At 48.2% G+C, this 15,549-nt stretch overlaps 1 protein-coding gene and 1 long non-coding RNA gene across 2 annotated transcripts; one reads left to right on the forward strand and one right to left on the reverse strand.

Moving 5' to 3' along the window:
* Positions 1–1,269: 1,269 nt before the first annotated feature.
* MPL (MPL proto-oncogene, thrombopoietin receptor) lies at positions 1,270–15,318 on the reverse strand. The gene is made up of 12 exons (XM_046660185.1): positions 15,219–15,318; positions 14,938–15,070; positions 14,436–14,614; positions 13,583–13,881; positions 13,018–13,180; positions 12,635–12,761; positions 8,311–8,492; positions 8,023–8,165; positions 5,798–5,957; positions 5,488–5,584; positions 3,301–3,388; positions 1,270–3,094 (listed from the first exon to the last, which is right to left on the reverse strand). Exons 1-12 carry the CDS (start codon positions 15,295–15,297, stop codon positions 2,807–2,809), a joined length of 1,938 nt encoding a protein of 645 aa, XP_046516141.1. The 5' UTR covers positions 15,298–15,318; the 3' UTR covers positions 1,270–2,806.
* Positions 5,902–13,132, forward strand: LOC124238937 (uncharacterized). Its single transcript, XR_006888457.1, has 4 exons — positions 5,902–6,684; positions 11,244–11,271; positions 12,583–12,715; positions 13,030–13,132. It is a non-coding gene; the product is annotated as an uncharacterized LOC124238937 (long non-coding RNA).
* Positions 15,319–15,549: the final 231 nt, after the last annotated feature.

Here is a 15,549-nt window from a genome sequence, read left to right on the forward strand (position 1 = left end):
GGGAGCTTTTCCAATCTAGGAAAGAAAGATCACTTCCTCTTAGGCTGGAGGGAAGGAGAACAAGGCTTTAGAGATGGATAATTAGAGGCTGAGGAGCTGGTTAGATAGGGGGAACTCCCACCTGAAGGACTTGAATCTAGTGAAGCAAAGGGCATGGTAGGAATAAAATATAGGTGATAGTCAGGGAATAGCTTAATTAGGATAATAATAAAAATAGCTCAATAAACACTGATTATTTACTATGTGCCTGGCATCGTGTTAACATTTTTTAATCCTCACATAAGGAAGTAGTGGAAGAAAAAGAGATCAGGTTCTGAAGAGTCAAGCTAAAGATTTAGAGGTAAGGAGCGAGATGAATAGGAAGATCAATCTGGAGGCAACCGTCAGATTGGATTTCAGGAGGACTGGAGGCAGAGATATTAGTTAGAAGGCTGTAGTGATAGCTCAGTGGAAATGGAGAAGAGAGGGCAGAATTTAGGAAGTAGTTGTGGAATTTAGGACATGACGGCTGAGTGAGTGTAAAGGTGAAAAGTTCAGTGCTTTGGGTCTCAGTTCTAGTCTTGAGTCCCCAGGAATAAAGTCGGAGCCTTGAACATGGCTGGAGGGAAGGAATTATGAAGAATGAGTATACTTGATGTCATCCATTTGTCCCATCCAGATCCACTCTTCATCCTTTTCCACCCTGCCCTGTGCCCTGTGAGGCTGATTCATGTGGCCTGCATCAATGGATCCCCTTTGGCTCTAGTTTCTGTTTGGGTTCCACCAATGGGAGGATATTATGGGTTAAATTGTTTCCCCCCCAAATTCATATATTGAAGCCCTAAGCCCCAGTACTTCAGTTTGTGACCTTTTTGGGAAATAGGGTCATTGCAGATGTAATTAGTTAAGATGAGGTCATTTGGGTGGGCCCTAATCCAATATGACTAGTGCCCTCATAAAATGGGGAAATTTGGACACAGAGACACACAGGGAGAACACCATGTGAAGATGAAGGCAAAGATGGAGGTGATGCTTCTACAAGCCAAGGAAAACCAAAGATTGCCAGGAAACCACCAGAACCCAGGGGAGAGGCATGGTACAGATTCTTCTTCACAGTTCTCAGAAGGAACCAACCTTGCCGACACCTTGAACTTGTGGCCTCCAGAACTGGAGGCAATAAATTTCTGTTGTTTAGGCCACCAAGTTTGTGGTAGTACGTTAAGGCAGCACTAGCAAACTAATACAGAGGAGATTGGGGGCGGGGGGGGGGGGGGGTTGGTGAGCATGAGCTATTTATTCCCCCGGCTCCCTCCCTGCCATATCCCCACAAGTTGGCTGTATCTCTCTACTGGAGGCTACAGCTCCTGCCAGGCAGCCCTCTCTTACAGCTATTCTCTCCATATCTAGTAATCACTCTCTCTCCTTATCCTCTAGATGCTCTGGGATGGTACCAGCTCTCAACTGTTGTTAGCCCTGGGGTACTGCACTGTTGATGGTTTTCTTAAATCCTGCCTATCTTTATGAATATGCCCTTTATTAAACTCTCCCAAGATACCCAGTTTGAGTGTGCCATCTATTTCTGCCAAGACCCTGATGGACACAGTGGGTATGTTTGGAGCCAGCAAAAAATACCATTTGTTTGAGAATTTGAATGGGTCAGCGGAATCCGTAACCAAAATGACCTAAGCACATTTACCACTGCATATGAACGGCTTAAAGGATGAGGGAGGTTGGCATGGGGTTAAGGTGGCATTGTACAGAAAGATTTCCTTCATTTAGAAAACATTTATTGGAGGCCTACTACCATGCATTAAGCACTACTCTAGGTGCTGGGGGGAAAAGACCATTAAGTCATAGCCCTTGCCCTCAAGGAGCTCACAACCTAGTAGCGGGAGACAGATGTATACACAGTTACTTGCATAAAGCATCACAAGTGATTTAGTAGAAGTCTGGGCTGGAGATGAGAACTTTAGAGCGGTCACATATAGGAAAAGCAATGACAATGGACAGATTGGAGACTGGGTTAAGAATGGAGTCATGGGGGACTGCAAAAATTAAGGAGTGGAAGAGATGCCAGGATAAGAGATTAGGAAAGAGTAATTATGATAGTTTAGATATATCAAACACTTACTATGTCCTAGGCACTGTGCTTTAGATTATCTCACTTACTCCTCTTCACAACTCTATGGGGTTCTGTTATTATCCCTGATTTATAGATGAGAAAATTAAGACTCAAAGACTTTAAGTTCTTTGCCCAAGGTTGCACAGCTAGCAAGTGGGAAAGACAGGATTCGAACCCAGCTCTGATTCCAGAATTTATGCTCTTAACTTCTAGTAAATAGGCTCAGAGATGCAGGAGCAGAGCCAGGAGAGATGGTGATGTTATGAAAGTTAAGAGAGGAGAGAATTTAAAGGAGAAATAAGTAGTCAACATGACAAATGCCACAGAGAGATAAAAAAAATTGAGGATTAACAAGATCCTATTGGATCTTGCAATTAGAAAGTTTGAGGCAAACTTGCCTGAGTAGTTTCATTAGCAAAGTGGTAGCAGGGGCACAGATTGAAGTAGTCTGAAATGCAAATGGGAAGTGGGGAAGTGCAGACCTCTTGAGGAGCTTGGCATTAAAAAGGAGAGAGGAAGAAGGTGGAAGTTAGAGGAGCTTAGTCAAATGAGCCTTGCCTGGAGGATCCTGGATTTATGTCAGCAGCAGTATTGAAAGATCAGTGTGGTGAATCACAACCACGAGGGCAGACAGAGGGGGATGCAAGTGAGCTCTGAGATGTTTGTGTTGTGGGGTGGGGTGGGAGGGAGGTTGGGAAGAGAGGGCTAGAGGGTTTGGATCTGTCCAGGGTACTGGGAGCGAGGGACCTGCCAACAGCTTAGTGGCAAGTAGGAATGGTTGGCGATGTGAGTGGTGCAGTAGGACCCGGACTCAGTCATGGGTGGGCACACAGACAGGGACATGGTCCCCAGGCAAGAAGGCTGCAATCCTCGGTAGTCTATCTGGGTCTGGGAGGAACATAGTGGCAAGGGAGCCTTCTCTGAGGACTTAGGTATAACTTCAAGGAGGCTGGGTTCCACTTCCTCATAGGCATCTGAGACTGGAGCCTTGGGCTGGGAAAGATGAGGGGACAGGAGTCTAGATTAGAGCAGATCCTGTGGGAGGAGGGCCTGGATTGTGTAGGAAGGAGGGTTTGGCTGGGGGTAGTGCCCAGGGATGGTATACTGGAGGGCAAGGGCCTTGGAAAAGTTGTGTTGTGGGACAAGGGTCCAGCTTCAGGCAGGGCTGATGGTGGGTGGTGGGGAGGGGGTGCACTCACCGGACTCAGGGCTGCAATATCCCTAAGGTACTGGCCTAGGACCCGGTGCAGGTCTGGAAGTGAGGGCCACACGGCATGCCTCATGCTCCTTGGGGAGAAGGAAGAGAAAGAGACTGAGTCATGAGAGTGAGTTGGGAGGGAGGAGGAGGGGACTCAGGTTGGGCAGTGGTGGGAGGCAGGAAGGTGTGGGAGTAAGGTTTGGTATGAGTGTAGTTAAGGCAACAAAGTAGGGTAAAGGAGCATAGGTGCAAAGGAAACCTCAGGCAGGGGAGGGAAGTCAGCTGTGGGGAAGTTCCAAAAATGTCCTCAAACATTCCTGCTTCAGGGCCTTTGGACTCTCAGTTCTCTCTGCCTGGAATGCTCAATTTGTTCCCTCCCTTCATTGAGGTCTCTGCTCAAATGCCATCCCGACAGAGGCCTTCCCTGACCACCTTGTCTAAAATATACCACCTCCCTTCCCCAGCACCCTCTATCTCCTGCTCTGCTTTATTTTTCTTTATAGCAGTTGACTTATTGTATATTTATTATATTATTATATATATATATTTGCTTTTGTCTGTCTCACCCCACTAGAATATAAGCTCCATGAGAGCAAAGAGTTTGTCTAGTTGCTCGCTCCTGTATCTCTAGGGTGTCAAACAGTGTCTGGCCCATAGTAGGTGCTCAAGAAATTAGTGGAATGCATGAATGAAGAAAATCAGTGGGGCTTAATATTAAGTTACTAGGGAAGGTAGTCTCTCTGGGAAGAGTATGGGTTAAGGTACGTTGGCGGAACCTCCAATTCTTTAGGCTCATATTTCCACATGGAGGGACTTTAGCTCAACATTTCAGGCCTCTTCCGTGACCTCACTCATATCTTTCCGTGGGAGAAGGAGTGATTTATCTGGCAAATTGGGGAAAAGGAACTGTGTATGTCTGCTTCAGCAGCACCACCTCCCTCCTCTCCCCCAATTTTGTTGTTGGATCTGGGTACCTGCGTAGAAGCTACATTCATCTGCTCATACATATGAGTAGATTAAAAGTTCGAAGAAAGACATGTTCAAGGAGAGATAGGAGCCCAGAAGAGGGGCATCTAACCTGGCCTAGGGCCATCAAAAGAGGCTGCCTGGAGGAGGTGCCTTCTGAGCTGAGTCTTCCAGAATCAAGAGATGTTACCAGTTGATGGACTGAGATGGTAAGGATTCTATCCTTTATGTTTATGACTTCCAATGACATTTCTCCTCAGCCTTAGTCTTCCCACATAAACAAGTCATTCATTAATAACATTTATTTAAGGGCATGCTATTTGGCAGGCACTGTACTGAAGATCTAAAGATGATCGAGTAAGGTAAAGGGAAGAATATAAAGAAAGAAATGCAGTAAAAGGCTACTGGTGCTATGATAGAAGTCTGTACTCTGGGGCACAAAGAGAGTAGCCAATAGGGGAGAGTTAGGAAGGGTTTCCTAGGAGTTGATGAAGAAAGTTATTTAAAGATAAATGGGTATTAGTCATCCAGGGAGGATATTCCTGGCAGAGGGGACATTATGTGCAAAGGCACTGAGAAATAAAGCAGCCTGATTGGTGGAGGAAATCACCAACGGTCTGGCAAGACTGATGCACAGGATGGGCGGGCGAGGGTGGAAATACTGGCAGGGGCCAGATTTTGCGGAGTCCTGCTTGTCATTGGAGAGTCTGGATTCTACCCTGGGGAGCTAATAACGAGATTTAAGGAGGGGAGTGACAAGTCCATGTGCGCATCTTAGAAGGATAATTCTGGTGGCTGTGGGAGGCTGGATTGGAGGGAGAAGAGGCTCTGTTTCAGCGCGTCAGGTAGTGTCTGTAGGGCTAGAGAAAAGGGGCCCTTGTTTGAACGAGGTTTAGGAGGTGGGATGACCAGACCAGACCAGACAGGAGAAGCAGGAGGGAGGCGCCTAAGTGTTTGGTTTGGGTGATGGGTGGACAGTAGCCTTTACTGAGATGAAGAGCCAGGAGGAGGGGCTGTTTGAGGTGTCCAGTATGGTGGGCATGTTAGAGTTAAGGAGGCGGTGCGACTCCCAGGGGAGACGTGCGGGAAGCGGCTGAAGCCACAGGTGTGGACATGCGGTTGTCCGGAGGGCGGGTGTCATTGAGTGACCCCGGGATGCTTGTTTAGAGGCCTCCGGCCCCGCCCGATCGCGGCCCCGTCTCCCGCCTGGCTTGGGCGGTACCTGTAGTGAGCAGGAAACTGCCACCTCAGCAGCAGCAGGCCCAGGAGGGCGCTGAGGGCCAGCACCAGAAGCAGAGCCGTCACCAAGGAGATCCAGGCTGTGGGACAAAAACATTCAGACCTTGGCATCCCCTGGCCGGAGCCCCGCCCCAGGTCCACCAGACCCCGCCCTGGCTCCGCCCCTCGCGCCCTGGGGCGCCACTGCCGTTTGCGCAGCCGCAGACCGGTGCGGCCGGAGCCCCGCCCCTCTCTGATCCGGCGCCTGTCCACTCGCGCAGCCGCGTGCCGCCTTCGCCCCGCCGGGCTCTCACCGGTCTCGGAGGCGGTTTCCACTCTCACTGGGTCGGACCAGGCGCTCCATGGACCTTGGAAGGTGGGGCCGTGGAGCCTGGCGCGCAGCTGTAAACGGTAGCGAGAGCGCGGGCGCAGCTCCAAGGTCCCTCCCTGGGCCCCGAGAGGCGGCTCCAGCACCTGCGCAGAGGAGAAGCGAGCGTGTGGTCAGGCTTCCGGGGCCGGCGGACCGGCGTCGAGGCCTCGAGAGCCCGGCGTCTGTTTGACCAAAATCCTACCGCTTCGAATCCCCACGGATATCCCTTAAAGAGCCTTACTTTCAGAAAACACACATCCCGGCGGAAATTTGCAAGATAGAACATCCCGACGGAGAGCCTCTCCCCTTGGTGGCCTCTCCCTGCCCAAGACACACCCTGTCTGAGAGAACGGCGTCCCCCCGCCCCCACGCTCTGACACACAGACCTCATCTGCACGGAGAGCTACTAATCCTGACCCATGTGTACAACAGATACATAGGATACACTCCGACAGAGATCCTGGTGCGCACACACTGATCAGGACACACGGACATCCTGGCAGAAGTGCTCACCTGAACTCCAGGTTCGGCAGTGGGAACGCAGACACACTTAGATACTCAGGCCCGCGTGGACCGTTCACAAAGAACACGCATTTAGCAGAAGATGCCAGAATTGTGCTAGTTGCGGGGAGTGCAAGGACAGAATCCAAGCAGGGGGGACGAGCATCATGTGTACAAACAGGGAGACTTTATTAATCATTTAGCAAACATTTATGGACTGCTTGGGATATGCCAAGCATTAGGCTAGGCCCTGGGGAAAAAGAGAAATGCAACGTGGTCTCTCACATGTCTAATGAGGAAGACATCCCAACAAGTAAATAATTACAACAGGTAATTAGTGTTGTAAATAATGTAAGTAAAGCATCATGGGAGCACGAAGAGGCATGTAATGTGGCATGAGTTGCTTGGTTGGGAGTTACAGAGTAGTTCAGTGTGCTGAGAGCGTGGATGGGCAGGCTGGATGGTCAAAGATGAGGCTAAGGCGGTCGTAGTTAGGATATGAGGACGTTAGTACAATAAACTCAACTTACTTGTTGGATTAATGGGGGAAGGGACAAGGGAAAAGGAAGAAGAGTAAAAGATGGTTCCAGGCTTGGGTAATTGGGTAAGTGGTGGTGCCATTGCCAGAGACAGGAAACAGAGAAGTAAGTTTGAGAAAGAAAGGCTGTATGGTTCCATTTTATTAAGTTCAACAACAGTCAAAACTTATCAATGGTAATGTTAGAATAGTGGTTACCTTGGAGGGAGGAGTGTAACTGTAGGGGGCATGAGGAGCTTCTGGGGCACTAGAAATAACCTATATGTTGATCTAGGTAATGGCTCCATGGGTGTATGCACATGTACAAATTAGTCAGTTGTATATTTAAGATTTGTGTACTTTATGTAACTTGTACTTCGATAAAAAAGTAAAATAAGTTTGGGGAGGAAGATAAATTCAGTTTTGGATATATTGAGTCTGAAATGCCCCTGGGGGCTTTTAGGGAGAGCTGTTAGTAAGAAGTTGTATATACATGTGGCAAATGAGAATAAAAGTAGAGAAAGAAACTAATTAATGTATATTGAGCCCCTTCTGTATGCTCATACTGTCAGGCAATGTGCTAGATATTTATATATTTAATTTTTACTACAAGTCTAGAGGATAGATAGCTTTATTCCCATCTTACCAATAAGGAAACTGAGACTTCAAAAGTTTAAGTAATTTGCCTATGGTGTAGAAGTTCCTTTCCATATCCAGATTGGAATGGTAAGTTTGGGATTGTTAATGTATAGTTGTTAAAACCACGGAATTGGAGCATTTACCTAGGGAGAGCATATATATTTATCTAGAGGAGAAAAGAGCCTAGGAAGGGACTGTAGGGAGCACAACACATTAAAGAAGGGTGGAAAAGGAGGAACCAGGAAAGGAGAATGAGAAGGTTCAGTCAGAGAGGTGGTATGAGTATCAGGAGAGATGGAGATCCCAAAGGCAAAGGGAAGAAAAAATTTTAAATGGGAGTAGTCAGCAGTGTGAGAGGCCAGAGAGATGAAGAGAGCAGTTGAATCAGATAATTATAGATGTATAGCCCCAGGCACGGATACACAGACACCTTCGCTCCTGATCACAGACATGGTGAAACTCAGGAATACGCTGTGCGGTGACTTTTGTGAGCATTTGTTCCTTGACCGTACCTTCCAGTCCTGATGGCTTTCTCCTGTGTATCGGAGCTGATAGCAAGTCTCTTGGGCTCCCCAGGATGACGGGTGCTGCCACTCCAGTTCCAGCTGCCCGCTGGAGACCTCCCTCCAGTGAAAGTTTGGAGTGGGGATGAGCACTACAGGGACGTCAGCAAGGACTGGCCTAAGCCCTTCTGTGCATGAGACATCATGCCCCCAGGGCCATGGGTCAGAAGTGGGACATGGGGTCAGGTGCAGGAGGGGTGGGAACTATGTAGGAAGAAAAGGGAAGAAAGTTCTTACCAGCCTGGTGGATCCAGAAAGGGGAGCCCAGGTAGCTGTGAACAGCACCCTGGGCTGTGGTCACCTTCACAAGGGTGTGGATAACACTGTCATTTCGTGACTTGAAGTGGCAGCTGGCGAACTGGGAGGGCTTTAATCCTCGATCTTTCTCCTCCTCTTCACACTTCTCCCAGATGGGCTCCCTAAAAATCAGCCCCACAGAGTCATTGAATCAGGCCTGCCTCAGAGACCACTCCTGGTACTCCCCATCTCACCGGGGCCATGGCCTCCACAGATTATAATCTAACTCCTCCCTTGGATGGGCCTCCAGGGCTTTCTCTGTTGTCAGGCCATCGTGTTTTGTCTTCTGAAGTTTGCTTTGGTGCCCAGCCTCTTTCTCTTAAGGAAGGAGGTAGATAATACGTGAATACCACATGGGCTATAGAGGTCAGGTCTGGGCTCGTTGGTGTATAACTTTGGGCAAAATGCTTGATACATCTCTGCCCCAGTTTCCTCATTTGTAAAATGGGTTAATAATACCTACTTCACAGGATTGTTTCAAAGATTAAAGAGCCTTCATCTTTCTGGAGGAAAACGTCCTTATGTTTTTCATCTCTTCTCAAACACCAGCCCCTTTCATCACCTCTACGTGTTATTTTACTGTCAGATTATTACAACAGCCCCCTCACTGGCTTTTCTGCCTCCATTTTTGCCACTCCCTTCCGTTTCTTCTCCACATGGCTACCAGAATTTGCTTCCAAAACGTGGATCTGATAATGTCCGGCATCTGTCACAGATCCGTGCATTTATTTTGGTCTTTATCACTGCCACATTAGATCAAACCCCCATTATCTCTTGCCTGGATTAAGGCAAACTTCTCACTGGTGATCCTGCTTCTACTTTTACTTCTTCATAATTTCACAGAGAAATATAGCTTTTAAAAATATAAATCATACCATGTCACTCTTCTGCTTAAAACCCTTCAACGGCTCCCCATCCCACTTGGAATAAAATCCAAACTCCATACCAGGGCCTACAGGACTCTATATGATTCAGTTCCTCTCTACCTTCCCATTCTCATCTCCTACAATTCTCACACCAGTTGACCACCCTTCATCCACACGAGCCTTTTTTCTGTGCTACAAAGATGCCAAATGCGCTCTTTTTGCGCTTCACCTTGCCCTAGATTGCTCTGACTCTGGATCTTCACGTGACTCATTGCTTCTTGTTACTTAGGTCTCAGCTCACCTGTCACCTCCTTAGTGAGGCTTTCTCTGACCACTAGTCTAAATTAGCACCCCCTCGTCCTCTTACTTAATCTTTATCATGTAACCTTGTTCCGTAATTTCTGTATTTGTTTGTCACCCCTTTCTTTCCCCAGACTAAAAAGTAAGCCCCAACAATGCTGGAAACTTTTCTGTTTTGTCACTCTATCCCCAGTGCCTGACACGTAGTTACCCTCAATAATTGTTTTTTTTTTTTTCCTGAGGAAGATTAGCCCTGAGCTAACTGCTGCCAGTCCTCCTCTTTTTGTTGAGGAAGACTGGCCCTGAGCTAACATCTGTGCCCATCTTCCTCTACTTTATATGTGGGACGCCTACCACAGCATGGCTTGCCAAGCGGTGCCATGTCTGCACCTGGGATCTGAAGCTGCAAACCCCGGGCCACCGAAGCAGAACGTGCGCACTTAACCTCTGCACCACTCAGCTGGCCCCAATGATTGCTTATGAACAAATGAATCATGTCTCCTTCCTGATTGTAACCCCTAAATGGCTAGCTATTACTAAAATCATTTATCACTTTATGTATTCATATGTTTAGTCATTTATTCAACAAATAATTGATACTGTGTGCCAGACACCGTGCTTGTCCCAGTGAATATGTAGAGGAATAATCCCCAAGGAGCTCTCATTTCAGTGGAAGAGGCAGAAAAACAAACAAATGGTATTTTTCTATGATGTCTACAGATCCTCAGGGAAGATCATCTGACCCAGGCTGGGAGGGTCAGAGAATACTTCCTGGACAAGGCAGTGCTTGCACTGAGTCTTGGACTATAAATAGGACAGACAAAGGGGATAAACAGGGATCCCAGGCACATGCTTGTGCACAGATAAGAGCTATGGTGCTTCGGGGGAAATTCTAAATGGTGCAGAATGCTTTTAGCATAGAGGGCCTGGTGATGAGTGGTAAATGTGAGATGGCAGACCAAGGTCATGGATGGCCTTGTGGCCTTTCTAAGGAACTTGAACTTAATCTTATAGTAATTATGGAGACATTTAAGGATTTTAATCAGGGAATTGTCCTAATTAGCTTTATTCTTTAGGAAGATCACTTTAACTGCAGTTTGTAGGAAAGAATTTGTGAGGGTGGACTAGAAGCAGAGAAATCCATTAGGATACTGTTGTGGTTTCCACGTGCAAAGTGATGAGGATCTGAAAATAGGCTTGTGGCAGCAATGAGGTAGAGGGAAATAGATGGATTCAAGGGATACTGAAGAGCTAGAAATAATAAGACTGTTTCTGATTGGACCTGGAGGGTGTAGAAATGGTGGAAGTCCAGGGTGATCTCCGTGTTTCCGGCCTGGAAAACTGAGTTGATGGTAGGATGGACAACAATAAGAGGAGGAGCAGGTTTTGGTAGAGGAAATGATGACTTCAGTTTTGCCACCCTTTAATCCATTCACAGCACCTCCATATTATGGAAATCTGTGCAGTTATTAAAAGGAATGAATTACATCTTTTTGTAATGATCTCCAAGACATATTTTTAAGTAAAAAAGTAGGTTAACAAAACATATCTATAATGTGATCCAATTTATACTGAAAATTAAATATTGTCTATAGACATATGTAAATGCATAGAATAATTGGAAGAATACATTAAAACTGTTAATAGTGGTTTTTTTCATTAGTCACTCATTCAACAATTTTTTTACTGATGTTTACTATGTTCCAGGCACTGTGGTAGAGGTGAGAAGACTTCGGTGAGTAAAAATAGACACTGACTTTGCCCTCATGGATCATGTGTGGTCAAGATCAGCCTTTCTCAACTGGAGTTCTGAGAGAGAATTCTATTATCAGTCAAATAACCACATAAAGTATAAATGTAAAATTGTAACTATGAGAAGTACTTAAGGAGAGGTACATGGTACAACAAGGATATGTAACAGTGCTACTGGACCTAATGAGGAAGGTCAGGGGAGGGTTCCCTGAGGAGGTGACATTTGAGTTGAGATCTGAAGGATAAGCAGAAGTTAAGTATAGACAGGAGGGCTGGGTAAACAGCACGTGCAAAGACCCAGATGCAGGAGGGAATATGGTAGACAGGAGGGAACCAAAGAAGGCCAATACTGGGGCATAGAAAGCAAAAGTCACCATAGTGTAAGATGAGCTGAAGGCATAGTAGGGGCTGAGTCTTTTAGAACTTTATAAGGCCATGATAGAGTTCTTTTCTCTATCGTAAGATCAGTGGGAAGCTATTGAAGATTTTTAAGCAGGAAGAGTTATTTTTATTTTTTTGGTGAGGAAGATTGTCCCTGATCTAACGTCTGTGCCAGTCTTCCTCTATTTTGTATGTGGGACACCGCCATACCATGAGTGGTGTGTAGGTCTGCGCCTGGGATCTGAACCCGTGAACCGCAGGCCGCCAAAGTGAAGCTCCCAAAGTTAACTGCTGTGCCACCGGGCTGGCCCCAAGGGAGTGTTATGTTTATTTTTGCACTGTTAAAAGATCACTTCAGTTCCAGTGTGGAGAACAATTTGGAGGATTCAAGAGGCGATCAGTTAATGTCTTCTCAGTAGCCCAAGTGAGAGATGATGATTGCTTATAGTACAATAATGGCAGTGATGAGCAAAAGTAGACAGATTCCAGAGATATTTAATAGGTAAAATCAACAAGCCTTGGTTATAGATTGGACTTGGAGGGAGTGACAGATCAGTGAGGTGTTTGGTGGAAATTCTTGAAGGCCAGGTGAAGTTTTAATTGGATTTGATAGAAGGTGGAAAGTTGCAGTACATATTTGAGTGGGGAAAAGCCATGCAAAGTTTGAATTTAACAAAGGTCACTCTGTCAGCAGCATGGGGGATAAATTGGAGGTGAATGAGAATGTAGGCCGTTGCAGTGGTCCATGTGAGATGATTAAAGCTGAACTAAACCAAGGCATTTCCAGTGGGAATGGAGAGAGGGTGAGAAGATGAAATACCCGCTGGAGGATGACAGCATGGACACCATTTGGTTTGGGGGCAAGGGATGGGAATGAAAAGGACCAAGAACAATCTCTCCCTTCTTTTTGCAGTGTCGTGCCCTTCTCCTATGACATCAAGCGCAATCATCGGTTCAGCTCTCACCTGTCTCTGGGGCAGCACCGTGCTCTGCTGTGGTAGAAGAAGCCTTGGGAGCTAGCATTGTCTTGTTGTTGCCACTGACAGGTAACATTCTTCAAGTCCAAGGTAAAGCATTGTAGTCCGATTTCCACTGAGGTCAGAGAAGGAAGTCCCATCAGGGCCCATGTGCTCCTACTTTATGGGACATCCAGATCATCTTTACACACATAACTTAGAATATTTACTGCTATTCTTTGTTCTCTCCCTGAACATAGTTCATTCTGTCCAGTGGTAAGTTTGAGGTCATCAGGAAGGACCATGGTTCCCAGAGCTTCCATATCCAGCCCAGGCCTCCCCAGAGATCTTTTATGTCTCTTCCCCATCTTCCCATTCATTTGTTGACTCACCTGCATCTCCAGGCAAGTCCACAGTCACAGGGAGGGACCAGGATCCCCAGGAGCCAAGGAGGGAAACCCCATCAGGTTGGCTACGCAGCTGGAGCCAGTAGGAGTTACCAGGCTGGAGCCCGGAGATGAGGCAGCTTCCACCCGTCACTATCAGAGATGGAGCCTTGGAAGAAGAATCCCAACCTCAAAATCTGGGTCAGCCTCTCAGCCAAGACAGCCTCCATCTCTTCTATTTGAAGCCCCACAGCATGCCTATGGAGAAACGCTCAGTTCCTCTGGATGGATATGCACACAGACGGGGGCCAGGTTGGTGGGTTTCAGGTGGTGTTCAGGGCTTTTAGGGAAATTCCCATTAACCTGGAGGCCTGAAGCTCTCAACTTTTTCGGTGTGAATGACCCAAAATTGGAGATCTCTAAATAGACATGGCTCCTGAGGGCTAATCAGAGCTTGTACTAACTCCCCAAGGGCTAACCCAGTCTGGAATCCCCAAAGTATGGCCTGTCCTTTCTTGGGGCAAAATTGGGGTTAGGAGATAGGAGGTGGAGCAGAAGAAGGCCAGGATACTTCTCTAGTTGGGGAGGTCTGCTCTGGTCCATCCTGTGGGGGCATCATGGGCTGAGCACATGGTGGCGGGTCCAGAGCTGGGGCTGGATTTGGCCTCCGCAGAGCTGGGCAGCAGGTATCTGTGGGCAGCAGCTGCATGACTGTGGGACCAGTGGAGTTCCTGGGATCCTTGGGGCCATAGCGGAGTTCGTACCTCAGAAAGTCACTGATTTCAGGAGCGGGGGCCTTCCAGCTGATCTGAAGTTCCCCTGGCTGGCTCCCGCCCATGGCCTTGATGATACTGGGGGGAGCTGGCTCTCCTGAGAGCAAGACAGGGCACATCAGAACTCTCTTGAGTGCCACAGTCTACAGGTCAGCCCATGGTCCGCTAGAGAAGGGTGTTGGAAGCTGGGTTGAGGGTAGCCCCTGAGTTCTAAACCATCATAGGCCATGGCTCACTTGGAGGGCAGGACAGGGCAGGGCTGGAAGGCTCCTTATCCTGTTCTCCTTTTCTCAGAACAGTGACCTCATTGCAGGTTTGTTAGACTTAGTGCTCCTCAAGAGCAGGGATCTCTTTTTATCTCTGTACTCTTGTCACCTAGCACAGTGCCTGGCACATAGCATGTATTCTGTAGCTGTTGAATGAGTGAGTAAGTGAATAGGTTATTGATGGGAGGACCAGGGTGTCTCTGGGGTGAAATGAAGTCTAGCTCTGGATGCTAAGGTGGGCAGAAATGACAAGGGGGTCTTGAGGTGCCTCTGGAGGTCTGGTAATGAAGGGCATCCAAGTTGTCCTGAAATTGCACAGACCATTCTACGAGCTGGCCTGGGAGCAGCAGATAGAGCGGTAGGGTGACAGGAGGATGGTCCTTACCTACACTGTCCACAAAGAGCACCTGCTGGGTCAGAGTCTTGTTCAGAAACACATTCTTCACCCAGAGGTGCAGTGGAAAGAAGAGGCGAACTTCATCCTGGGCTGGAAACTTGCACTCGTATCGGGTTCCAAAGGGGAGCACACTCTGGGAAGTCAGGGGGCAGGCACGGGGCTTCTCCCTGTGGGCATAGGGGAAGTCCATTCTTCCTGCGTTACCAAATGCCCAGCCATGAGGACCCAGGCCTGGGCCCAAGACCAACTTCTGTTTCCATTAGTACCATTTTTCTTCTCAGTGCCTGGGATGGGTGGGAATAGGGGTTGTGTAGGGGCTTAGGATGGCTACATCCATCCAAAGCACATCTGTTCATTAGGTGGCTACTTAGGGCATGTGCTTGCAGTTGTCCTCTGATAGGGGCCAATGGCAGGGAAGCTACTGGAGCAGGGGTCAGCTGAGGTCAGGACAGGGCAGGTACAGGGGAGTGGGGCACAGCCCAGCACATACCCTGAGTAGGCATACAGCAGCTGGTATGTTCCAGTGGGCGTTGCCTCTTCCTCAACCCAGGAGCAAGTGAGGTCCTCAAATGTTCGAGAGAAACATTTCAGGGGCTTTGAGTGCGAGGCCAGCGAGGAGGCATCTGAGGAACAGCTGGGGAGTGGGCTCTGGGTCTTCCCAGGCATGTTTAGGGGAAAGAGGAGGGGACCAGTGGGAACCTTCTACCTTGCACCCCTCCCAGGGCTCCCTCTCCCTGAGCATAGGTGATCTCCACCCTCCACACACCTCACCTGGGCTGGTGACTTGTGCCAGATTTTGGGGGGCCAGGAGGAGGCAGGAGGTAACCGTCAAGAGGGCCCAGAAGGGCATCTTCTCCGGCACTGTGTGCCTGCCTTAGCCCATCCTCCCTTCAGGAAGCCGGGCCCCAATCCCCTCCCGGGCCAGCCCCTCAGGTTCCTGTCAGATACAGCCCCACGTCCTGTCCCTGTCCCTGCCCCTGTGGGGCCCATCCAGACCACACTGGGGCCAGGGGCCAGGGGCCAGGGGAGGGGGAGTGGGAGTGGGCAGGGTAGGAGGAATTTGAAAGAGAGGATACAGGCCTTTTGGTGGAGGGAGATGGGG

This window comes from Equus quagga, chromosome 5, assembly GCF_021613505.1.
Source record: "Equus quagga isolate Etosha38 chromosome 5, UCLA_HA_Equagga_1.0, whole genome shotgun sequence".
In the NCBI taxonomy this organism is placed as follows: Eukaryota; Metazoa; Chordata; class Mammalia; order Perissodactyla; family Equidae; genus Equus; species Equus quagga.

Excerpts from the sequence above, each read along its gene's own strand:
- MPL (XM_046660185.1), bottom strand. The coding sequence starts at position 15,297 with ATGCCCTTCTGGGCCCTCTTGACGGTTACCTCCTGCCTCCTCCTGGCC. Across the intron at positions 15,071-15,218 it reads GGCACAAGTCACCAGCCCAG|ATGCCTCCTCGCTGGCCTCG; the intron begins GTGAGGTGTGTG and ends GCTGTTCCTCAG. Across the intron at positions 12,762-13,017 it reads GGACTTGCCTGGAGATGCAG|TGGAAATCGGACTACAATGC; the intron begins GTGAGTCAACAA and ends CTCTGACCTCAG.